At 46.7% G+C, this 25,624-nt stretch overlaps 1 protein-coding gene across 1 annotated transcript; it reads left to right on the top strand.

The window, feature by feature from the left end:
* Nucleotides 1-980: 980 nt before the first annotated feature.
* Nucleotides 981-23,995, top strand: LOC128705033 (streptococcal hemagglutinin-like). Its single transcript, XM_070105165.1, has 6 exons — nt 981-1,032; nt 2,731-3,996; nt 14,706-14,951; nt 16,468-16,632; nt 19,894-20,118; nt 20,384-23,995. The coding sequence occupies exons 2-6, from the start codon at nt 2,767-2,769 to the stop codon at nt 23,534-23,536; spliced, it is 5,019 nt and encodes a 1,672-aa protein (XP_069961266.1). The 5' UTR covers nt 981-1,032; nt 2,731-2,766; the 3' UTR covers nt 23,537-23,995.
* The last annotated feature ends 1,629 nt before the right edge of the window (nt 23,996-25,624 follow it).

The following is a 25,624-nucleotide window of genomic DNA, read 5'->3' as shown; positions in this document are numbered from 1 at the left end:
CACCAGGGGTCTTGAAGACCACCAGGGGTCTTGAAGACCACCAGGGGTCTTGAAGACAACCAGGGCTCTTGAAGACCACCAGGGGTCTTGAAGACAACCAGGGATCTTGAAGACAACCAGGGGTCTTGAAGACAACCAGGGGTCTTGAAGACAGCCAGGGGTCTTGAAGACAACCAGGGGTCTGGAAGACAACCAGGGGTCTTGAAGACAGCCAGGGGTCTTGAAGACAACCAGGGGTCTTGAAGACAGCCAGGGGTCTTGAAGACAACCAGGGGTCTTGAAGACAACCAGGGGTCTTGAAGACAACCAGGGGTCTTGAAGACAACCAGGGGTCTTGAAGACAACCAGGGGTCTTGAAGACAGCCAGGGGTCTTGAAGACAACCAGGGGTCTTGAAGACAACCAGGGGTCTTGAAGACAACCAGGGGTCTTGAAGACAGCCAGGGGTCTTGAAGACAACCAGGGGTCTTGAAGACAACCAGGGGTCTTGAAGACAACCAGGGGTCTTGAAGACAACCAGGGGTCTTGAAGACAACCAGGGGTCTTGAAGACAACCAGGGATCTTGAAGACAACCAGGGGTCTTGAAGACAACCAGGGGTCTTGAAGACAGCCAGGGGTCTTGAAGACAACCAGGGGTCTTGAAGACAACCAGGGGTCTTGAAGACAACCAGGGGTCTTGAAGACAGCCAGGGGTCTTGAAGACAACCAGGGGTCTTGAAGACAACCAGGGGTCTTGAAGACAACCAGGGGTCTTGAAGACAGCCAGGGGTCTTGAAGACAACCAGGGGTCTTGAAGACTTTGGAATTCAGAGTTGCAATATTAACAATAACATCAAGTACGGTAGTGAACATGATTCAGAATGTTTTCCAGGTCACATAACATCACATAACGTCACATAACGTCACGTCACTGAACATTAGTCATATACTCGACGTAGGGACCCTGAGTTGGCAACGCAGCAACCGGAAATCAGATTACAGTCTGATAGGCGGTGTCTGTACGTTAGTGGGAGTGCCAGCGAACGTACGTGGGTGCGTTAGTGTGCTCTGGGTGTCCGTGGTGTGTTAATGTGCTCTGAACGTACGTGGGGTCCGTTAATGTGTTCTGGGCGTCCATGGTGTGCGTTAGTCTGCTCTGAACGTACGTGGGGTATCCCAGGATATCTCAGCTTGTGTAGGTATCCCAGGATATCCCAAGTTGTGAAGATATCCTAGAGTATACCTGGAGAGTTTTTTGGGGGTCAACGCCCCCTCAGCCCGGTCTGTGACCATACCTCATGGTGGATTAGGGCCTGATCAACCAGGCTGTTACTGTTGGCTGCACGTAAACCGACGTACGAACCACAACCCGGCTGGCCAGGTACCGAATTTAGATGCCTGTCCAGCGCCTTCTTGAAGACAGCCAGGGGTCTTGAAGACAGCCAGGGGTCTTGAAGACAGCCAGGGGTCTTGAAGACAGCCAGGGGTTTTGAAGACAGCCAGGGGTCTTGAAGACAGCCAGGAGTCTTGAAGACAGCCAGGAGTCTTGAAGACAGCCAGGGGTCTTGAAGACAGCCAGGGGTCTTGAAGACAGCCAGGGGTCTTGAAGACAGCCAGGGGTCTTGAAGACAGCCAGGAGTCTTGAAGACAGCCAGGGGTCTTGAAGACAGCCAGGGGTCTTGAAGACAGCCAGGAGTCTTGAAGACAGCCAGGGGTCTTGAAGACAGCCAGGGGTCTTGAAGACAGCCAGGAGTCTTGAAGACAGCCAGGGGTCTTGAAGACAGCCAGGAGTCTTGAAGACAGCCAGGGGTCTTGAAGACAGCCAGGGGTCTTGAAGACAGCCAGGAGTCTTGAAGACAGCCAGGGGTCTTGAAGACAGCCAGGGATCTTGAAGACAGCCAGGAGTCTTGAAGACAGCCAGGGGTCTTGAAGACAGCCAGGGGTCTTGAAGACAGCCAGGGGTCTTGAAGACAACCAGGGGTCTATTGGTAATCCCCCTTTATGTATGCTGGGAGGCAATTGAACAGTCGGGGGCCCCGGACACTGCTATCATCTGTGTAGGACCCATCTTGTTTAAGTAGGGGCCCAATACTGGATGTTGTTCGAGACTTTGATTTGGCATAAGAAAAATATTTGTTTTTTTTTTCAATTTCATTTATGGATTTTAGTTCTTCCCGCGATTCCTGACTCCTGTAAGATTCCTCTAGCTTAATTAAGTTCCTTGTTTGATATATCTCTGACCAGTGTCTCCCTACGTATTACAGATATCTATCTCAGGATATCCCAGCTCGTGAAGGTATCCCAGGATATTTATCTCAGCATATCCCAGCTTGTGAAGGTATCCCAGGATATTTATCTCAGGATATCCCAGCTTGTGAAGGTATCCCAGGATATTTATCTCAGGATATCCCAGCTTGTGAAGATATCCCAGGATATTTATCTCAGGATATCCCAGCTTGTGAAGGTATCCCAGGATATTTATCTCAGGATATCCCAGCTTGTGAAGGTATCCCAGGATATTTATCTCAGGATATCCCAGCTTGTGAAGATATCCCAGGATATTTATCTCAGGATATCCCAGCTTGTGAAGGTATCCCAGGATATTTATCTCAGGATATCCCAGCTTGTGAAGGTATCCCAGGATATTTATCTCAGGATATCCCAGCTTGTGAAGGTATCCCAGGATATCCCAGCTTGTGAGGGTATCCCAGATATCTATCCCAGGATATCCCAACTATCTTATCCTTTCAGATCACTGAATATCAGCCAATCAGAAGACGTCTGAGGATGGAGCAGGCCTGTGATTGGCCCTTCAAGAACACTCTGAATGTTCTGTTGAACAAGCATGAAGAACAACTTCTGAAGGACACACAACAGGTCACAGAACACGGAGAACAGGACGTAGAACATGGAGAACAGGACGTAGAACATGGAGAACAGGACGTAGAACACGGAGAACAGGACATAGACAATGGAGAACAGGACGTAGAACATGGAGAACAGGACGTAGAACATGGAGAACAGGACGCAGAACATGGAGAACAGGACGTAGAACATGGAGAACAGGACGTAGAACATGGAGAACAGGACGTAGAACATGAACAGGACGTAGAACATGGAGAACAGGACGTAGAACATGAACAGGACGTAGAACATGGAGAACAGGACGTAGAACACGGAGAACAGGACGTAGAACATGGAGAACAGGACGTAGAACATGGAGAACAGGACGTAGAACATGGAGAACATGACGTAGAACATGGAGAACAGGACGTAGAACATGGAGAACAGGACGTAGAACATGGAGAACAGGACGTAGAACATGAAGAACAGGACGTAGAACATGGAGAACAGGATGTAGAACATGGAGAACAGAACACAGAACACGTAGAACCGGCCGTAGAACACGGAGAACAAGCCATCAACAACAGAGAACAGGAAGAACAAGACATAGAACACGGAGAACAGGCCATCCAGAACACAGCAGACAGCTCAGACACCACCAGGAAGACAGAACAACGAAATAACAGCAATAAACAAGGGAAGAGAGAGAGACAGCAAGAAATTAGAGACATAAGAGAGACGAGAAGTAACAAGGAAGAGGCAAAAATGGATAAAAACGGGAATAAGAAAGCAGAAGAAAGCCACAGAAAGGAGGAAATAGACCAGAAAGGTGACATAAACAGCCCCAATGAAGGGGGAGGTGGCAGAAAGTCCAATAAACGAGGGAATAAAGGCACTGTAAAAGACAAAGATGGTAGAACGAGAGAGACAGAACAGACTGAAAAACAGAAGGAAAGAGAACAGGGAGAGATAAAGCAAGGAGATAAAAAGAGCAGTGAGGGAGAAAGAGGGAATAGAGAGGAGAGAATAAAGACGAGAGAGAGAGATAAGAACAACACAGAACAGCAAGAACACAAGTCACAGAAGAAGACAGAACAGAGAACAAAACACAAGAACAAAACCCAGAGAAACACAGAACACAAGAACAAGGGATATCTGTACTTAAAAAAAAAGGTAAGATATATATATATATATATATATATATATATATATATATATATATATATATATATATATATATATATACAAGGATAGTATACTATCCTAGCATAGGCAGCAGCTGGTAGTAGTGTACAGTAAGATAGCTGACACAATCTAAGTCAGCACAATTCCTGTCACCTCTGCTGTCAGCAAATTTCAAACTGCTACATTCTCACTCATCCTTCAGAGTACAGGTACTGTACTTCCCACCTCCAGAACTGTAACATCCTCACTCATCCTTCAGAGTACAGGTACTGTACTTCCCACCTCCAGAACTGTAACATTCTCACTCATCCTTCAGAGTACAGGTACTGTACTTACCACCTCCAGGACTGTAACATTCTCACTCATCCTTCAGAGTACAGGTACTGTACTTCCCACCTCCAGAACTGTAACATCCTCACTCATCCTTCAGAGTACAGGTACTGTACTTCCCACCTCCAGAACTGTAACATTCTCACTCATCCTTCAGAGTACAGGTACTGTACTTCCCACCTCCAGAACTGTAACATCCTCACACATCCTTCAGAGTACAGGTACTGTACTTCCCACCTCCAGAACTGTAACATTCTCACTCATCCTTCAGAGTACAGGTACTGTACTTCCCACCTCCAGAACTGTAACATCCTCACACATCCTTCAGAGTACAGGTACTGTACTTCCCACCTCCAGAACTGTAACATTCTCACTCATCCTTCAGAGTACAGGTACTGTACTTCCTACCTCCAGAACTGTAACATTCTCACTCATCCTTCAGAGTACAGGTACTGTACTTCCCACCTCCAGAACTGTAACATTCTCACTCATCCTTCAGAGTACAGGTACTGTACTTCCCACCTCCAGAACTGTAACATTCTCACTCATCCTTCAGAGTACAGGTACTGTACTTCCTACCTCCAGAACTGTAACATTCTCACTCATCCTTCAGAGTACAGGTACTGTACTTCCTACCTCCAGAACTGTAACATTCTCACTCATCCTTCAGAGTACAGGTACTGTACTTCCCACCTCCAGAACTGTAACATTCTCACTCATCCTTCAGAGTACAGGTACTGTACTTCCTACCTCCAGAACTGTAACATTCTCACTCATCCTTCAGAGTACAGGTACTGTACTTCCTACCTCCAGAACTGTAACATTCTCACTCATCCTTCAGAGTACAGGTACTGTACTTCCCACCTCCAGAACTGTAACATTCTCACTCATCCTTCAGAGTACAGGTACTGTACTTCCTACCTCCAGAACTGTAACATTCTCACTCATCCTTCAGAGTACAGGTACTGTACTTCCTACCTCCAGAACTGTAACATTCTCACTCATCCTTCAGAGTACAGGTACTGTACTTCCCACCTCCAGAACTGTAACATTCTCACTCATCCTTCAGAGTACAGGTACTGTACTTCCTACCTCCAGAACTGTAACATTCTCACTCATCCTTCAGAGTACAGGTACTGTACTTACCACCTCCTGTACTGTAACATCCTCACTCATCCTTCAGAGTACAGGTACTGTACTTCCCACCTCCAGAACTGTAACATTCTCACTCATCCTTCAGAGTACAGGTACTGTACTTCCCACCTCCAGAACTGTAACATCCTCACTCATCCTTCAGAGTACAGGTACTGTACTTCCCACCTCCAGAACTGTAACATCCTCACTCATCCTTCAGAGTACAGGTACTGTACTTCCTACCTCCAGAACTGTAACATCCTCACTCATCCTTCAGAGTACAGGTACTGTACTTCCCACCTCCAGTACTGTAACATTCTCACTCATCCTTCAGCGTACAGGTACTGTACTTCCCACCTCCAGAACTGTAACATCCTCACTCATCCTTCAGAGTACAGGTACTGTACTTCCCACCTCCAGAACTGTAACATTCTCACTCATCCTTCAGAGTACAGGTACTGTACTTCCCACCTACAGAACTGTAACATTCTCACTCATCCTTCAGAGTACAGGTACTGTACTTCCCACCTCCAGAACTGTAACATCCTCATTCATCCTTCAGAGTACAGGTACTGTACTTCCCACCTCCAGAACTGTAACATCCTCACTCATCCTTCAGAGTACAGGTACTGTACTTCCCACCTCCAGAACTGTAACATTCTCACTCATCCTTCAGAGTACAGGTACTGTACTTCCCACCTCCAGTACTGTAACATTCTCACTCATCCTTCAGAGTACAGGTACTGTACTTCCCACCTCCAGAACTGTAACATTCTCACTCATCCTTCAGAGTACAGGTACTGTACTTCCCACCTCCAGAACTGTAACATCCTCACTCATCCTTCAGAGTACAGGTACTGTACTTCCCACCTCCAGAACTGTAACATTCTCACTCATCCTTCAGAGTACAGGTACTGTACTTCCCACCTCCAGAACTGTAACATCCTCACTCATCCTTCAGAGTACAGGTACTGTACTTCCCACCTCCAGAACTGTAACCTTCTCACTCATCCTTCAGAGTACAGGTACTGTACTTCCCACCTCCAGAACTGTAACATCCTCACTCATCCTTCAGAGTACAGGTACTGTACTTCCCACCTCCAGAACTGTAACATTCTCACTCATCCTTCAGAGTACAGGTACTGTACTTCCCACCTCCAGAACTGTAACATCCTCACTCATCCTTCAGAGTACAGGTACTGTACTTCCCACCTCCAGAACTGTAACATCCTCACTCATCCTTCAGAGTACAGGTACTGTACTTCCCACCTCCAGAACTGTAACATCCTCACTCATCCTTCAGAGTACAGGTACTGTACTTCCCACCTCCAGAACTGTAACATCCTCACTCATCCTTCAGAGTACAGGTACTGTACTTCCCACCTCCAGAACTGTAACATCCTCACTCATCCTTCAGAGTACAGGTACTGTACTTCCCACCTCCAGAACTGTAACATCCTCACTCATCCTTCAGAGTACAGGTACTGTACTTCCCACCTCCAGAACTGTAACATCCTCACTCATCCTTCAGAGTACAGGTACTGTACTTCCCACCTCCAGAACTGTAACATCCTCACTCATCCTTCAGAGTACAGGTACTGTACTTCCCACCTCCAGAACTGTAACATCCTCACTCATCCTTCAGAGTACAGGTACTGTACTTCCCACCTCCAGAACTGTAACATCCTCACTCATCCTTCAGAGTACAGGTACTGTACTTCCCACCTCCAGGACTGTAACATCCTCACTCATCCTTCAGAGTACAGGTACTGTACTTCCCACCTCCAGAACTGTAACATCCTCACTCATCCTTCAGAGTACAGGTACTGTACTTCCCACCTCCAGAACTGTAACATCCTCACTCATCCTTCAGAGTACAGGTACTGTACTTCCCACCTCCAGGACTGTAACATTCTCACTCATCCTTCAGAGTACAGGTACTGTACTTCCCACCTCCAGAACTGTAACATCCTCACTCATCCTTCAGAGTACAGGTACTGTACTTCCCACCTCCAGAACTGTAACATCCTCACTCATCCTTCAGAGTACAGGTACTGTACTTCCCACCTCCAGAACTGTAACATCCTCACTCATCCTTCAGAGTACAGGTACTGTACTTCCCACCTCCAGAACTGTAACATTCTCACTCATCCTTCAGAGTACAGGTACTGTACTTCCCACCTCCAGAACTGTAACATCCTCACTCATCCTTCAGAGTACAGGTACTGTACTTCCCACCTCCAGAACTGTAACATCCTCACTCATCCTTCAGAGTACAGGTACTGTACTTCCCACCTCCAGAACTGTAACATCCTCACTCATCCTTCAGAGTACAGGTACTGTACTTCCCACCTCCAGAACTGTAACATCCTCACTCATCCTTCAGAGTACAGGTACTGTACTTCCCACCTCCAGAACTGTAACATCCTCACTCATCCTTCAGAGTACAGGTACTGTACTTCCCACCTCCAGAACTGTAACATTCTCACTCATCCTTCAGAGTACAGGTACTGTACTTCCCACCTCCAGAACTGTAACATCCTCACTCATCCTTCAGAGTACAGGTACTGTACTTCCCACCTCCAGAACTGTAACATCCTCACTCATCCTTCAGAGTACAGGTACTGTACTTCCCACCTCCAGAACTGTAACATCCTCACTCATCCTTCAGAGTACAGGTACTGTACTTCCCACCTCCAGAACTGTAACATTCTCACTCATCCTTCAGAGTACAGGTACTGTACTTCCCACCTCCAGAACTGTAACATCCTCACTCATCCTTCAGAGTACAGGTACTGTACTTCCCACCTCCAGAACTGTAACATCCTCACTCATCCTTCAGAGTACAGGTACTGTACTTCCCACCTCCAGTACTGTAACATCCTCACTCATCCTTCAGAGTACAGGTACTGTACTTCCCACCTCCAGAACTGTAACATCCTCACTCATCCTTCAGAGTACAGGTACTGTACTTCCCACCTCCAGAACTGTAACATCCTCACTCATCCTTCAGAGTACAGGTACTGTACTTCCCACCTCCAGAACTGTAACATCCTCACTCATCCTTCAGAGTACAGGTACTGTACTTCCCACCTCCAGAACTGTAACATCCTCACTCATCCTTCAGAGTACAGGTACTGTACTTCCCACCTCCAGAACTGTAACATCCTCACTCATCCTTCAGAGTACAGGTACTGTACTTCCCACCTCCAGAACTGTAACATCCTCACTCATCCTTCAGAGTACAGGTACTGTACTTCCCACCTCCAGAACTGTAACATCCTCACTCATCCTTCAGAGTACAGGTACTGTACTTCCCACCTCCAGAACTGTAACATCCTCACTCATCCTTCAGAGTACAGGTACTGTACTTCCCACCTCCAGAACTGTAACATTCTCACTCATCCTTCAGAGTACAGGTACTGTACTTCCCACCTCCAGAACTGTAACATCCTCACTCATCCTTCAGAGTACAGGTACTGTACTTCCCACCTCCAGAACTGTAACATTCTCACTCATCCTTCAGAGTACAGGTACTGTACTTCCCACCTCCAGAACTGTAACATTCTCACTCATCCTTCAGAGTACAGGTACTGTACTTCCCACCTCCAGAACTGTAACATCCTCACTCATCCTTCAGAGTACAGGTACTGTACTTCCCACCTCCAGAACTGTAACATTCTCACTCATCCTTCAGAGTACAGGTACTGTACTTCCCACCTCCAGAACTGTAACATTCTCACTCATCCTTCAGAGTACAGGTACTGTACTTCCCACCTCCAGAACTGTAACATCCTCGCTCATCCTTCAGAGTACAGGTACTGTACTTCCCACCTCCAGAACTGTAACATTCTCACTCATCCTTCAGAGTACAGGTACTGTACTTCCCACCTCCAGAACTGTAACATTCTCACTCATCCTTCAGAGTACAGGTACTGTACTTCCCACCTCCAGAACTGTAACATCCTCACTCATCCTTCAGAGTACAGGTACTGTACTTCCCACCTCCAGAACTGTAACATCCTCACTCATCCTTCAGAGTACAGGTATTGTACTTCCCACCTCCAGAACTGTAACATCCTCACTCATCCTTCAGAGTACAGGTACTGTACTTCCCACCTCCAGAACTGTAACATCCTCACTCATCCTTCAGAGTACAGGTACTGTACTTCCCACCTCCAGAACTGTAACATCCTCACTCATCCTTCAGAGTACAGGTACTGTACTTCCCACCTCCAGAACTGTAACATCCTCACTCATCCTTCAGAGTACAGGTACTGTACTTCCCACCTCCAGAACTGTAACATCCTCACTCATCCTTCAGAGTACAGGTACTGTACTTCCCACCTCCAGTACTGTAACATCCTCACTCATCCTTCAGAGTACAGGTACTGTACTTCCCACCTCCAGAACTGTAACATCCTCACTCATCCTTCAGAGTACAGATACTGTACTTCCCACCTCCAGAACTGTAACATCCTCACTCATCCTTCAGAGTACAGGTACTGTACTTCCCACCTCCAGAACTGTAACATCCTCACTCATCCTTCAGAGTACAGGTACTGTACTTCCCACCTCCAGAACTGTAACATCCTCACTCATCCTTCAGAGTACAGGTACTGTACTTCCCACCTCCAGAACTGTAACATCCTCACTCATCCTTCAGAGTACAGGTACTGTACTTCCCACCTCCAGAACTGTAACATCCTCACTCATCCTTCAGAGTACAGGTACTGTACTTCCCACCTCCAGAACTGTAACATCCTCACTCATCCTTCAGAGTACAGGTACTGTACTTCCCACCTCCAGAACTGTAACATCCTCACTCATCCTTCAGAGTACAGGTACTGTACTTCCCACCTCCAGAACTGTAACATCCTCACTCATCCTTCAGAGTACAGGTACTGTACTTCCCACCTCCAGAACTGTAACATTCTCACTCATCCTTCAGAGTACAGGTACTGTACTTCCCACCTCCAGAACTGTAACATCCTCACTCATCCTTCAGAGTACAGGTACTGTACTTCCCACCTCCAGAACTGTAACATTCTCACTCATCCTTCAGAGTACAGGTACTGTACTTTTCACCTCCAGAAATGTAACATCCTCACTCATCCTTCAGAGTACAGGTACTGTACTTCCCACCTCCAGTACTGTAACATCCTCATTCATCCTTCAGAGTACAGGTACTGTACTTCCCACCTCCAGAACTGTAACATTCTCACTCATCCTTCAGAGTACAGGTACTGTACTTCCCACCTCCAGTACTGTAACATCCTCACTCATCCTTCAGAGTACAGGTACTGTACTTCCCACCTCCAGTACTGTAACATCCTCACTCACTCTTCAGAGTACAGGTACTGTACTTCCCACCTCCAGAACTGTAACATCCTCACTCATCCTTCAGAGTACAGGTACTGTACTTCCCACCTCCAGTACTGTAACATCCTCACTCATCCTTCAGAGTACAGGTACTGTACTTCCCACCTCCAGTACTGTAACATCCTCACTCATCCTTCAGAGTACAGGTACTGTACTTCCCACCTCCAGAACTGTAACATTCTCACTCATCCTTCAGAGTACAGGTACTGTACTTCCCACCTCCAGAACTGTAACATTCTCACTCATCCTTCAGAGTACAGGTACTGTACTTCCCACCTCCAGAACTGTAACATTCTCACTCATCCTTCAGAGTACAGGTACTGTACTTCCCACCTCCAGAACTGTAACATTCTCACTCATCCTTCAGAGTACAGGTACTGTACTTCCCACCTCCAGAACTGTAACATCCTCACTCATCCTTCAGAGTACAGGTACTGTACTTCCCACCTCCAGTACTGTAACATCCTCACTCATCCTTCAGAGTACAGGTACTGTACTTCCCACCTCCAGAACTGTAACATCCTCACTCATCCTTCAGAGTACAGGTACTGTACTTCCCACCTCCAGTACTGTAACATCCTCACACATCCTTCAGAGTACAGGTACTGTACTTCCCACCTCCAGAACTGTAACATTCTCACTCATCCTTCAGAGTACAGGTACTGTACTTCCCACCTCCAGAACTGTAACATCCTCACTCATCCTTCAGAGTGCAGGTACTGTACTTCCCACCTCCAGAACTGTAACATCCTCACTCATCCTTCAGAGTACAGGTACTGTACTTCCCACCTCCAGAACTGTAACATCCTCACTCATCCTTCAGAGTACAGGTACTGTACTTACCACCTCCAGAACTGTAACATTCTCACTCATCCTTCACAGTACAGGTATTGTACTTCCCACCTCCAGAACTGTAACATCCTCACTCATCCTTCAGAGTACAGGTACTGTACTTCCCACCTCCAGAACTGTAACATCCTCACTCATCCTTCAGAGTACAGGTACTGTACTTACCACCTCCAGGACTGTAACATCCTCACTCATCCTTCAGAGTACAGGTATTGTACTTCCCACCTCCAGAACTGTAACATCCTCACTCATCCTTCAGAGTACAGGTATTGTACTTCCCACCTCCAGGACTGTAACATCCTCACTCATCCTTCAGAGTACAGGTATTGTACTTCCCACCTCCAGAACTGTAACATCCTCACACATCCTTCAGAGTACAGGTACTGTACTTCCCACCTCCAGAACTGTAACATCCTCACTCATCCTTCAGAGTACAGGTACTGTACTTCCCACCTCCAGAACTGTAACATCCTCACTCATCCTTCAGAGTATGTGTTAGTAAGGATGTGACTTATCTATCACACAGGAAGGATGAACTTCCACACATCCCGTGTGTGTGTGTGTGTGTGTGTGTGTGTGTGTGTGTGTGTGTGTGTGTGTGTGTGTGTGTGTGTGTGTGTGTGTGTGTGTGTGTGTGTGTGTGTGTGTGTGTGTGTGTATGTGTGTGTGTGTGTGTGTGTGTGTGTATGTGTGTGTACTCACCTAGTTGTACTCACCTAGTTGAGGTTGCGGGGGTCGAGTCCGAGCTCCTGGCCCCGCCTCTTCACTGATCGCTACTAGGTCACTCTCCCTGAGCCGTGAGCTTTATCATACCTCTGCTTAAAGCTATGTATGGATCCTGCCTCCACTACATCGCTTCCCAAACTATTCCACTTACTGACTACTCTGTGGCTGAAGAAATACTTCCTAACATCCCTGTGATTCATCTGTGTCTTCAGCTTCCAACTGTGTCCCCTTGTTACTGTGTCCAATCTCTGGAACATCCTGTCTTTGTCCACCTTGTCAATTCCTCTCAGTATTTTGTATGTCGTTATCATGTCCCCCCTATCTCTCCTGTCCTCCAGTGTCGTCAGGTTGATTTCCCTTAACCTCTCCTTGTAGGACATACCTCTTAGCTCTGGGACTAGTCTTGTTGCAAACCTTTGCACTTTCTCTAGTTTCTTTACGTGCTTGGCTAGGTGTGGGTTCCAAACTGGTGCCGCATACTCCAATATGGGCCTAACGTACACGGTGTACAGGGTCCTGAATGATTCCTTATTAAGATGTCGGAATGCTGTTCTGAGGTTTGCTAGGCGCCCATATGCTGCAGCAGTTATTTGGTTGATGTGCGCTTCAGGAGATGTGCTCGGTGTTATACTCACCCCAAGATCTTTTTCCTTGAGTGAGGTTTGTAGTCTTTGGCCCCCTAGACTGTGTGTGTGTGTGTGTGTGTGTGTGTGTGTGTGTGTGTGTGTGTGTGTGTGTGTGTGTGTGTGTGTGTGTGTGTGTGTGCGTGCGTGTGTGTTGTGTGTGTGTGTGTGTGTGTGCGTGCGTGTGTGTTGTGTGTGTGTTGTGTGTTGTGTGTGTGTGTGTGTGTGTGTGTGTGTGTGTGTGTGTGTGTGTGTGTGTGTGTGTGTGTGTGTGTGTGTGTGTGTGTGTGTGTGTGTGTGTTGTGTGTGTGTGTATGTGTGTGTACTCACCTAATTGTGGTTGCAGGGGTCGAGACTCAGCTCCTGGCCCCGCCTCTTCACTGATCGCTGCTATGTCCTCTCTCTCTCTGCTTCCTGAACTTTGTCATACCTCTTCTTAAAACTATGTATGGTTCCTGCCTCCACTACTTCACTTGCTAGGCTATTCCACTTCCTGACGACTCTATGACTGAAGAAATACTTCCTTACGTCCCTGTGACTCGTCTGAGTCTTCAGCTTCCAGTTGTGACCCCTTGTTTCTGTGTCCCCTCTCTTTAACATCCTATCTCTGTCCACCTTGTATATTCCCCGCAGTATCTTGTATGTCGTTATCATGTCTCCCCTTACCCTTCTGTCCTCCAGTGTCGTCAGTCCAATTTCCCTCAACCTTTCCTCGTACGACATTCCCCTGAGCTCTGGGACTAGCCTTGCTGCAAACCTTTGTACTTTCACTAACTTCTTGACGTGCTTGACCAGGTGTGGGTTCCAGACTGGTGCTGCATACTCCAGTATGGGCCTAACATACACAGTGTACAGTGTCTTGAACGATTCCTTATTAAGGTATCGGAACGCTATTCTCAGGTTTGCCAGGCGCCCGTATGCTGCAGCGGTTATTTGGTTGATGTGTGCCTCCGGTGACGTTCTCGGTGTTATGGTCACCCCAAGGTCTTTCTCCCTGAGTGAGGTCTGTAGTCTTTGTCCACCTAGCCTATACTCTGTCTGCGGTCTTCTTTGCCCCTCCCCAATCTTCATGATTTTGCATTTGGCAGTGTTGAATTCGAGAAGCCAGTTTCTGGACCACATGTCCAGCCTGTCCAGGTCTCTTTACAGTCCTGCCTCATCCTCATCCGATTTAATTCTTCTCATTAACTTCACATCATTTGCAAATAGGGACACTTCTGAGTCTATCCCTTCCATCATGTCGTTCACATATATAAAAAATATCACTGGTCCTAGGACTGACCCTTGTGGGACCCCGTTCGTCACAGGCGCCCACTGTGAAACCTCTTCACGTGCCATGACTCGTTGTTGCCTCACTGTCAGGTATTCTCTGATCCATTGCAGTGCCCTCCCTGTTACATGCGCCTGATCCTCCAGCTTCTGCACTAATCTCTTGTGAGGAACTGTGTCGAAGGCCTTCCTGCAGTCCAAGAAAATGCAATTAACCCACCCCTCTCTTTCGTGTCTTACTTCTTGTGTGTGTGTGTGTGTGTGTGTGTGTGTGTGTGTGTGTGTGTGTGTGTGTGTGTGTGTGTGTGTGTGTGTGTGTGTGTGTGTGTGTGTGTGTGTGTGTTGTGTGTAATAATACTAATAATAATAATATTAATCTTACAGAAGGCCTTCAGTACCTGGAAGCGATACTACTTTACGTTAAATGGTCGACTACTGACCTACTACAAGCCCCAGCGACACTACCAGGACCCCGGTGGACAACAGGGGTCTCCTAGCGGGCCCCAAAGTGGCCCAAAAGGGGTCCTGGACCTGGATTTTTTGCTTCAGGTCACTGTTGGGAGACGTGGAATTATGAAGGCGAATTATCCCTTCAAATTGACCTGTAAGAACCTGCCTTCTGTGAAACTGGTAGGTGCTAGGTGCTGGGTGCTAGGTGCTGGGTGCTGGGTACTAGGTGCTACGTGCTTGGTGCTGGATGCTAGGTGGTAGGTGCTTGGTGCTTGGTGCTGGCTGCTAGGTGCTGGAGTTTACCTGGAATTTACCTGGAGAGAGTTCCGGGGGTCAACGCCCCCGCGGTCCGGTCTGTGACCAGGCCTCCTGGTGGATCAGAGCCTGATCAACCAGGCTGTTATTGCTGGCTGCACGCAAACCAACGTACGAGCCACAGCCCGGCTGATCAGAAACTGACTTTAGGTGCTTGTCCAGTGCCAGCTTGAAGACTGCCAGGGGTCTGTTGGTAATCCCCCTTATGTGTGCTGGGAGGCAGTTGAACAGTCTCGGGCCCCTGACACTTATTGTATGGTCTCTTAACGTGCTAGTGACACCCCTGCTTTTCATTGGGGGGATGTTGCATCGTCTGCCAAGTCTTTTGCTTTCGTAGTGAGTGATTTTCGTGTGCAAGTTCGGTACTAGTCCCTCTAGGATTTTCCAGGTGTATATAATCATGTATCTCTCCCGCCTGCGTTCCAGGGAATACAGGTTTAGGAACCTCAAGCGCTCCCAGTAATTGAGGTGTTTTATCTCCGTTATGTGCGCCGTGAAAGTTCTCTGTACATTTTCTAGGTCAGCAATTTCACCTGCCTTGAAAGGTGCTGTTAGTGTGCAGCAATATTCCAGCCTAGATAGAACAAGTGACCTGAAGAGTGTCATCATGGGCTTGGCCTCCCTAGTTTTGAAGGTTCTCATTATCCATCCTGTCATTTTTCTAGCAGATGCGATTGATACAATGTTATGGTCCTTGAAGGTGAGATCCTCCGACATGATCACTCCCAGGTCTTTGACGTTGGTGTTTCGCTCTATTTTGTGGCCAGAATTTGTTTTGTACTCTGATGAAGATTTAATTTCCTCATCAGAGTACAAAACAAATTCTGGCCACAAAATAGAGCGAAACACCAACGTCAAAGACCTGGGTGCTAGGTGCTAGGTGCTTGGTGCTAGGTGCTGGGTCTAGGTGCTAAGTGTTAGGTGCTGGGTGCAAGGTACTGGGTGCTAGGTGCTGGGTACCAGGTGCAAGGTACTGTACTCTTATGTACTCTTTACTTATTGCTATGTACTCTCATGAAGTTTTTATGTACTCTTATGTACCTTCTGTGTACTCTTTAATTACTCTTATGTACTTTTGTGTAATCTTTATGTACTCTTCATGTACTTTTATGTACTCTTACATAGTCTTTATCTACTCTTATGTACTCTTTATGTACTTTTTATGTACTCTTTATGTACTTTTTATGTACTCTTATATTGTCTTTATGTACACTTTATGTACTGTTATATATTTTTATGTACTTGTGTACTCTATTTACATTTTATGTACACTATGTACTCATATGTACTCATGTTTATGTGATCTTATGTACTCTCAATATAGTCTCATGTACTCTGTACTGAGTGTAAGGTGTTACTGAGTGTTGTGTTTGTACTCCAGGCAGCAGAGACGAGCGAGGTCAGGGAGAAATGGGTGAGGATCCTACAGGATGTCCTACAGGATGTAAGACAGGATGCCCCTACGGGTCCAGAGCGCTTGTCCAGCTCCGACAATGCTCTTAGTACTCCTGGCTGCCACTCCTTGAGTCCAAGTACTCAAAAAATGGTATGTTTTGCCCCCTTAAGACTGTATACAGTTCCACGATGTACTTGGAGTATACCTGGAGTATACTTGAGTATACCTGGAGAGGGTTTCAGGGGTCAACGCCCCCGTGGCCCGGTCTGAGACCAGGCCTCGTGGTGGATCAGGGCCTGATCAACCAGGCTGTTACTGCTGGTCGCACGTAAACTGACGTAGGAACCACAGCCCTGTTGGTCAGGTACTGACTTTAGGTGCTTGTCCAGTGCCTTCTTTAGACAGCCAGGAGTCTTGAAGACAGTCAGAGGTCTTGAAGACAGCCAGGGGTCTTGAAGACAGTCAGAGGTCTTGAAGACAGCCAGGGGTCTTGAAGACAGTCAGAGGTCTTGAAGACAGCCAGGGGTCTTGAAGACAACCAGGGGTCTTGAAGACAGCCAGGGGTCTTGAAGACAGTCAGAGGTCTTGAAGACAGCCAGGGGTCTTGAAGACAGTCAGAGGTCTTGAAGACAGCCAGGGGTCTTGAAGACAGTCAGAGGTCTTGAAGACAGCCAGGGGTCTTGAAGACAACCAGGGGTCTTGAAGACAGCCAGGGGTCTTGAAGACAGTCAGAGGTCTTGAAGACAGCCAGGGGTCTTGAAGACAACCAGGGGTCTTGAAGACAGCCAGGGGTCTTGAAGACAGTCAGAGGTCTTGAAAACAGCCAGGGGTCTTGAAGACAACCAGGGGTCTTGAAGACAGCCAGGGGTCTTGAAGACAGTCAGAGGTCTTGAAGACAGCCAGGGGTCTTGAAGACAGCCAGGGGTCTTGAAGACAATCAGAGGTCTTGAAGACAGCCAGGGGTCTTGAAGACAACCAGGGGTCTTGAAGACAGCCAGGGGTCTTGAAGACAACCAGGGGTCTTGAAGACAGTCAGGGGTCTTGAAGACAGACAGGGGTCTTGAAGACAGTCAGGGGTCTTGAAGACAGCCAGGGGTCTTGAAGAAAGCTAGGGGTCTTGAAGACAACCAGGGGTCTTGAAGACAGACAGGGGTCTTGAAGACAACCAGGGGTCTTGAAGATAGACAGGGGTCTTGAAGACAGTCAGGGGTCTTGAAGACAGTCAGAGGTCTTGAAGACAGCCAGGGGGTCTTGAAGACAGTCAGGGGGTCTTGAAGACAGCCAGGGGGGTCTTGAAGAAAGCCAGGGATCTTGAAGACAGACAGGGGTCTTGAAGACAGCCAGGGGTCTTGAAGACAGTCAGGGGTCTTGAAGACAGCCAGGGGGTCTTGAAGACAATCAGGGGTCTTGAAGAAAGTCAGGCGTCTTGAAGACAGTCAGGGGTCTTGAAGACAGCCAGGGGTCTTGAAGACAGCCAGGGGTCTTGAAGACAGCCAGGGGTCTTGAAGAAAGCCAGGGGTCTTAAAGAAAGCCAGGGATCTTGAAGACAGCCAGGGGTCTTGAAGACAGACAGGGGTCTTGAAGACAGCCAGGGGTCTTGAAGACAGCCAGGGGTCTTGAAGACAGTCAGGGTCTTGAAGAAAGCCATGGTTCTTGAAGACAGCCAGGGGTCTTGAAGACAGCCAGGGGTCTTGAAGACAGCCAGGGGTCTTGAAGACAGCCAGGGGTCTTGAAGACAGTCAGGGGTCTTGAAGACAACCAGGGGTCTATTGGTGATTCCCCTTATGTATGCTGGGAGGCAATTGAACAGTCAGGGGCCCCGGACACTGCTATCATCTGTGTAGGACCCATCTTGTTTAAGTAGGGGCCCAATACTGGACGTTGTTCTAGACTTTGATTTGGCACAAGAAAAATATTTGTTTTTTTTTTCAATTTCATTTATGGATTTTAGTTCTTCCCGCGATTCTTGACTCTTGTAAGATTCCTCTAGCTTAAGTTCCATGTTTGATATATCTCTGACCAGTGTCTCCCTACGTATTACAGATATATTGGCCCTTCTCAGTAGCTCTGTGGTTCTTCGCTTTTGCCTGTATAGGGAACGTCTCTCTCTTTCTGGTTTACATCTTCTCTTTCTTTTTCTTAATGGAAAGTGCCTTGAGCAGATCTCAAGAGCCACAGAGTTAATTTTTTCAAGGCAGAGGTCTAGATCTATATTGTTTAGGGTTTCTTCCCAGCTTGTTTCATTTAGGACATAGTTGACTTGTTCCCTTTGTATGTTTTTGTTAATGAAGTTGAATTTTGTGAAGACGCATTCATCACTGATCACATTTTGCTGGTCAGGAGCCCTGTGTGTACATGTCTGTACCTCTGTTATGTTGTCTTTGATACTGTTATATTACGTATCAGATTGTCGTTATCTCTAATACAGCATTATTTGCTACCTTCCACCATTTTATGTGTCTTAGGTTGAAATCCCCCAGGAGCAAGATGTTGAGGGCAGGAGCTGGAAGATTTTCCAGACAGTGGTCGATTTTCATAATTCGTTCCTGGAATTATTGGGACGTTGCAACCGGAGGTTTGTATACAACCACAATGACTAGGTTTTGGTTCTCGATCTTTAATGCCAAGACTTCAACATCATTTGAGGTATTTAGTAGTTGTGAGCAAATTAGCGACTGTGACGTACAGGCCAACCAGCCTCCCTCCCGTTTGCCTGTTCACTCTGTCACATCCATATTTCATCGTCCAAGTGATCCTTTATGTGGGTCTCTGTGAACACTACAAACATTGCGTTTGACTCTTTAAACAGTCTACAGATGAAAGGCATTTTGTTGTTCATTGCTGACCTTAGACTCTGTATATTTCCAAAGATGAGTGTCATTGTATTGATGGTATAAGATAAGATTTCGTTCGGATTTTTAACCCCGGAGGGTTAGCCACCCAGGATAACCCAAGAAAGTCAGTGCGTCATCGAGGACTGTCTAACTTATTTCCATTGTGGTCCTTAATCTTGTCCCCCAGGATGCCACCCACACCAGTCGACTAACACCCAGGTACCTATTTGCTGCTAGGTGAACAGGACAACAGGTGTAAGGAAACGTGTCGAAATGTTTCCACCCGCCGGGAATCGAACCCGGGCCCTCCGTGTGTGAAGCGGGAGCTTTACCCACCAGGCCACCGGGCCTGGGTCTTTTTTCCAGGCACTAATATCTGTGTTTTGGAGTGGAGGCCATTGACTGTGACTCCACTCCAGAAGTGACTGGAGTTGGTGTACGATTTCTGTTATTTCCTGTCAGCCATTTTTTTCCTTCCTGGAGCTAAAAAAAACCTCTCTCTGGAGTGGCTGTTACTACCCAGGTTATATCTTATAGAGTTCCACTATATACAGTTAACCTATTTTTTAACTGACAGAAGTCAGCAACCTTGCCAGGAGGGAGAGTGTCAGGCCAGGACGTCAGCTCCAGCACTTCTGGGGAAGAGGAATCTCAGGTGCTGGAACCTCAGGTGCTGGAACCCCAGGAGGAACCTCAGCTCATCAAACCCAAGAAAATCTTGAGGGTACCAGTGGCTGGTCCTCTGTATGGCGTTAATATAGCCGCGATTAAACTTAAGAGTACCAAGACTCTTCATAAAGAGGTGAGTTATGTATGTTTTGGTGTGTGTATGGTGGGATATACACCTCTGTGTGTATATAGTGGGATATACACCTCTCTCAGTGTGTATATAGTGGGATATACACCTCTCAGTATCTATACAGTAAGATATACATCTCTCAGTGTATATACACTGAGATATACACCTCTCAGTGTATATACAGTGAGATATACATCTCTCAGTGTATATACACTGAGATATACACCACAGTGTATGTGTTCCTAGTTTATAATTTATATTATTTCAGGTAAGAGAAGACACATCCTCCAGTTCCTCGGATCAAGACGACATAGGTTCTAAACCAGTACCGTTCCCAGGTCAGGTCAAGCTCAAAACAGTGAAAAAACAGACTGTTGAAAGTTCACAACAATCTAACAGAACGCTGGAAGCCGGAGAAATATTCGGTGTTAAACTGAAGAAGGTCCAGAAAAGAGACGAAATAGAGAGGTTAGACAGCAGTGGGGGACAGGAGGGACACCCTGCCATTTGTAAACGGCCACAGAAACGGCCGTTTATCCCGTTGAACAACAGTAGCCTTCTCAACCGAACGGATATCAGCCAACCTCAGCTGTCAGCAGGTATCAGTAGGAGTCCCTCACCTAGAAAGAGGTCACCATCACCTAGCATACCTCTGTCTAGGAGCGTCCATGCCCTAACGAAATCTGTTGAGGGCCCTACCGTTGCAAATAGTGAGGTGTTATCTGTTCCGGTGAGAGAAACGGGAGCGATTGTTGACGCAGCGAGGAGTAATACGTTATGTGTCTCCGGACAAACAGGAGCGTCTGTTGAAGGTAAACGGAAGGTTGATAAAGATATCAGGGTCCATCATGCTGTCAGCCGTGAAATCAAGTACAGTGTGGACGTGGAGGCTATCGAGGTCGATCCTATTGTAGCGATAGCCATTGTTCCAGCCGTTAGAGCACAACAGATTAGCCAGCAAACGGTAAGCAGGGATGACAGGCAGGGAATAACAGGAAGTGTGGATAGGATCAGTGATCCTGATGATGATACGGCCTTTCCTGTATCCTCATCCGAGCTGACAAGATCCGTGGATCGTTCCAGTGATGAGACAGAATTTGCAGAATTTGAACAGGGTCATGATCCTGCGTCAGTACCTTCAGGGAGTCAATCCAGAGTTGAGGTACAGCTCCAGGGTCCTCCTGAGGGCATTAATATAGGATTGAATAAGAGAGAGCTGGATTCAGGTCCCCTTTTGATGAGTCCACTGCTGTCTCCAGAAGTGATAAGTAGTTCCTCGGTGTCAGCTAGTGCTGCCAGTAGTGCCTCAGTGTCAGCTAGTGTTGCCAGTAGTGCCTCTGTGTCAGCTAGTGCTGCCAGTAGTGCCTCAGTGTCAGCTAGTGCTGGCAGTACTGCAACGGTGTCAGTCAGTGCTGTCAGTAGTGCGACAGTGTCACTTAGTGTTGTCAGTAGTACCATGGTGTCACCTAGTGGTAACAGCATTCCCACAGTGTCAGCTAGTGCTGTCAGTAGTGCTACAGTGTCAGCCAGCACTGTCAGGAGACAGGAATCCCACCCACCACCAGCAAGCAATTCTTCACCTCTCTCACTCCCTTCTAGGTGGCAAAATAACGATAACGATAACGATAAACAGAAAAATAACGATAACCAAGAACTCTGCTGCGGGTTTTCAGATGATAACTCTACCCAGAATGTGAAACCTTGTAGAGGAGCCTCGGAACCCTCCACTGGAGCCTTCCCAGGTGAAGCCTTGAAGGCTTATGTAGAGCAGGATATTAAGACCTCGGAGAGTGCCACACCTCCTCGTAGTCCCTTCAGAGGCAGAGCGAGTACTAATGAGAGTACCAAGAGTACCAACTCGTCCTCAAAGAGTGATTCTGAAAGCTCAGAAAAGAAGTCAAAATTTAAACTTTTTAAGAGTAAATTGTCAGTAAATAAGAAGGAGGATAAGGATTCTAAAGATGGAAAAGAAAGGAAGCGAAAGGGAAGTACTTTCTCTCTTCTCCAGGTCAAGAAGAGTAAAGAGAGGGCCAAGAAAGGCCCTGACGACCTAGAAAGAGAGTCTGCTGAAGCGCTCGTGAACGTCAGCCAACAGCCAGCAGACACTGCAAGGGGATATGATGCAGTTCAAACAGCACTCACTGAAACAGCAGCTATAACTGCAGTGAAGGATGCTAACATATTTGTCTTACAGTCTGATGTGTTGGAGACAGAGAAGGACTTAAGACCTGATACTGGTGACAGTGTCAAGCAAGATAGCCATTCTGTCAGCACTGATATTGTAGACAGTGTCAAGCAAGATAGCTCTTGTCTCAGCACTGATGTCACAGATAGTGTCAAGGAAGATAGACGTTCTCTCAGCCCAGATGTCACTATCGTACTGCGTCGTGAAAAGCTACATAGTAATGGTGAAGCACGGTGCAGTACCTACAGTAGGGCTTCTAACAGTTCCAGGGACCAGGAGCCAGCGCCTTCCATCCCTGAAAAGACAAGAGTCAGGGCCAAATCCCCAAATCACGACATACCACAAAGCAACAGGCCCGTTACACACATGTATCGTAACATCCAACAGGAACAGGAGCTGGAAGACAACAAACAGGTGGATGGATACATCACAGAGGAGCAGATACATGCTATCCTGACAGCCAGTGAATCACGGGACAAAAAGAGACACTCTCAGTCTCACAGCTTCCTGCTGACAGTGACTGACATTTCAAAGGGGTCAGAAGACTGGTCCTTCAAGAGACCATCTTTTGAATCGGTCAACAGCACCGAAAGCGATGAGCCCCTTGCTGTGACCAACTTCCTCAGCAGTGACAGACACTCCAATAGCTCTGGAAGCCTCAAGACGCGGTCCAAGTCTTTGGACTCCAACAGTTCCAGCGAGTCCCCAGTGTGTAAAGAGTCCCAAGACCCAGAGCAAGACACCTCAGCAGTTCACCTCAGGAAACTATCCCGTCCAACAGATAGTCTAATGGCTACTAACAGAGTGAGTTTGACCTGTCCAGAGTTTACAGTACTGGAGGAAGATGGTGTTACCACTCCAGATGCTACTAAGACATCCTTCCCAACTGAAGTAGTACCTCCAGGGAGTCCTTCGGATGTCCCTAGGATTAGGGTTGCCACTGGAGTAGAACCCGGAGTAGATCTTCAACAGAGTCCTTCATTGCAGACCACACTTGATAGTGAAGAAGAGGACTACTTCCCAGTACCAGGAGTCCAAATGAGGACAGTACCAGGCAGCCTAGTACTAGCACAGTCCTCTAAAGACCTGAGGACATCTGGTATACTAGAACTCAAGGAGTATTTGAAGAAGGAGGGTCAGCAGGAGGTCAAGGAAGAGGTCAAAGCTGGTATAAGCCGTCTGGGACACAGTCCTGCCGTGGAGAAGTTAAAAAATACTTCTGAAAATCTCTCATAGGCCTAAGTTACAAATATTCAGCCTTAAGTGATATGCCTAGTCTGTTTTTAATAAGTTTGTAGGCCTATCCATAGGTCAATAGGCCTACTGTGATATTTTTCATGGGTTTTGTGATGGGTTTTTGAGTGACCTGTCTAGTATGGGCCAGTAGACCTGCTGTTATTGGCAATAGGCCTATGGTAGTGTTCAGTTAGGTTCAAGACACCTGTTTAACCACCTAGACACCTAGCTACCTAGACACCTGTCTAACCACCTAGACACCTGTCTAACAAACCTAGACACCTTCTAACCACCTGGCTCATGTTAGGCCGGTGAACACCTGCCAAGGCTGAGGGACTGACCCCCCTCATCTCCCACTGTCTAGTGACTGACGACGCCGACGAGCGAAACATCGCTCTGGTAAAGGTACTCACCTGAGTACTTTCTTGTATTACTATTGCAATAAAATCATTATATTCACAGGACTTTTATTAAGTAAATCCCTCTCATTATAATTATATGGGATTTACTGTTTGCATAGGCCTACTGTGACCTGTGATATTACAAGGATTTACTGTTTGCAAAGGCCTACTGTGACCTGTGATATTACAAGGATTTACTGTTTGCATAGGCCTACTGTGACCTGTGATATTACAAGGATTTACTGTTTGCATAGGCCTACTGTGACCTGTGATATTACAAGGATTTAGTTTGCATAAGCCTACTGTGACCTGTGATATTACAAGGATTTACTGTTTGCATAGGCCTACTGTGACCTGTGATATTACAAGGATTTACTGTTTGCATAGGCCTACTGTGACCTGTGATATTACAAGGATTTACTGTTTGCATAGGCCTACTGTGACCTGTGACATTACAAGGATTTACTGTTTGCATAGGCCTACTGTGACCTGTGATATTACAAGAATTTACTGTTTGCATAGGCCTACTGTGAACTGTGATATTACAAGGATTTGCTGTTTGCATAGGCCTACTGTGACCTGTGATATTACAAGGATTTACTGTTTGCATAGGCCTACTGTGACCTGTGATATTACAAGGATTTACTGTTTGCATAGGCCTACTGTGACCTGTGATATTACAAGGATTTACTGTTTGCATAGGCCTACTGTGACCTGTGACATTACAAGGATTTACTGTTTACATAGGCCTACTGTGACCTGTGATATTACAAGGATTTACTGTTTGCATAGGCCTACTGTGACCTGTGATATTACAAGGATTTGCTGTTTGCATAGGCCTACTGTGACCTGTGATATTACAAGGATTTACTGTTTGCATAGGCCTACTGTGACCTGTGATATTACAAGGATTTACTGTTTGCATAGGCCTACTGTGACCTGTGATATTACAAGGATTTACTGTTTGCATAGGCCTACTGTGACCTGTGATATTACAAGGATTTACTGTTTGCATAGGCCTACTGTGACCTGTGATATTACAAGGATTTACTGTTTGCATAGGCCTACTGTGACCTGTGATATTACAAGGATTTACTGTTTGCATAGGCCTACTGTGACCTGTGATATTACAAGGATTTACTGTTTGCATAGGCCTACTGTGACCTGTGATATTACAAGGATTTACTGTTTGCATAGGCCTACTGTGACCTGTGATATTACAAGGATTTACTGTTTGAATAGGCCTACTGTGACCTGTGATATTACAAGGATTTGCTGTTTGCATAGGCCTACTGTGACCTGAGATATTACAAGGATTTACTGTTTGCATAGGCCTACTGTGACCTGTGACATTACAAGGATTTACTGTTTGCATAGGCCTACTGTGACCTGTGATATTACAAGGATTTGTTTGCATAGGACTACCGTGACCTGTGATATTACAAGGATTTACTGTTTGCATAGGCCTACCGTGACCTGTGATATTACAAGGATTTACTGTTTGCATAGGCCTACTGTGACCTGTGATATTACAAGGATTTACTGTTTGCATAGGCCTACCGTGACCTGTGATATTACAAGGATTTACTGTTTGCATAAGCCTACCGTGACCTGTGATATTACAAGGATTTACTGTTTGCATAAGCCTACCGTGACCTGTGATATTACAAGGATTTACTGTTTGCAT

This window comes from Cherax quadricarinatus, chromosome 97 (genome assembly GCF_038502225.1).
Source record: "Cherax quadricarinatus isolate ZL_2023a chromosome 97, ASM3850222v1, whole genome shotgun sequence".
Classification (NCBI taxonomy): Eukaryota; Metazoa; Arthropoda; class Malacostraca; order Decapoda; family Parastacidae; genus Cherax; species Cherax quadricarinatus.
Note: the sequence above shows the minus strand (reverse complement) of the source record. Positions and strands in the feature narration are given on the sequence as shown.

Excerpts from the sequence above, each read along its gene's own strand:
- LOC128705033 (XM_070105165.1), top strand. The coding sequence starts at position 2,767 with ATGGAGCAGGCCTGTGATTGGCCCTTCAAGAACACTCTGAATGTTCTG. Across the intron at positions 14,952-16,467 it reads ACCTGCCTTCTGTGAAACTG|GCAGCAGAGACGAGCGAGGT; the intron begins GTAGGTGCTAGG and ends TTTGTACTCCAG. Across the intron at positions 16,633-19,893 it reads GTCCAAGTACTCAAAAAATG|AAGTCAGCAACCTTGCCAGG; the intron begins GTATGTTTTGCC and ends TTTAACTGACAG.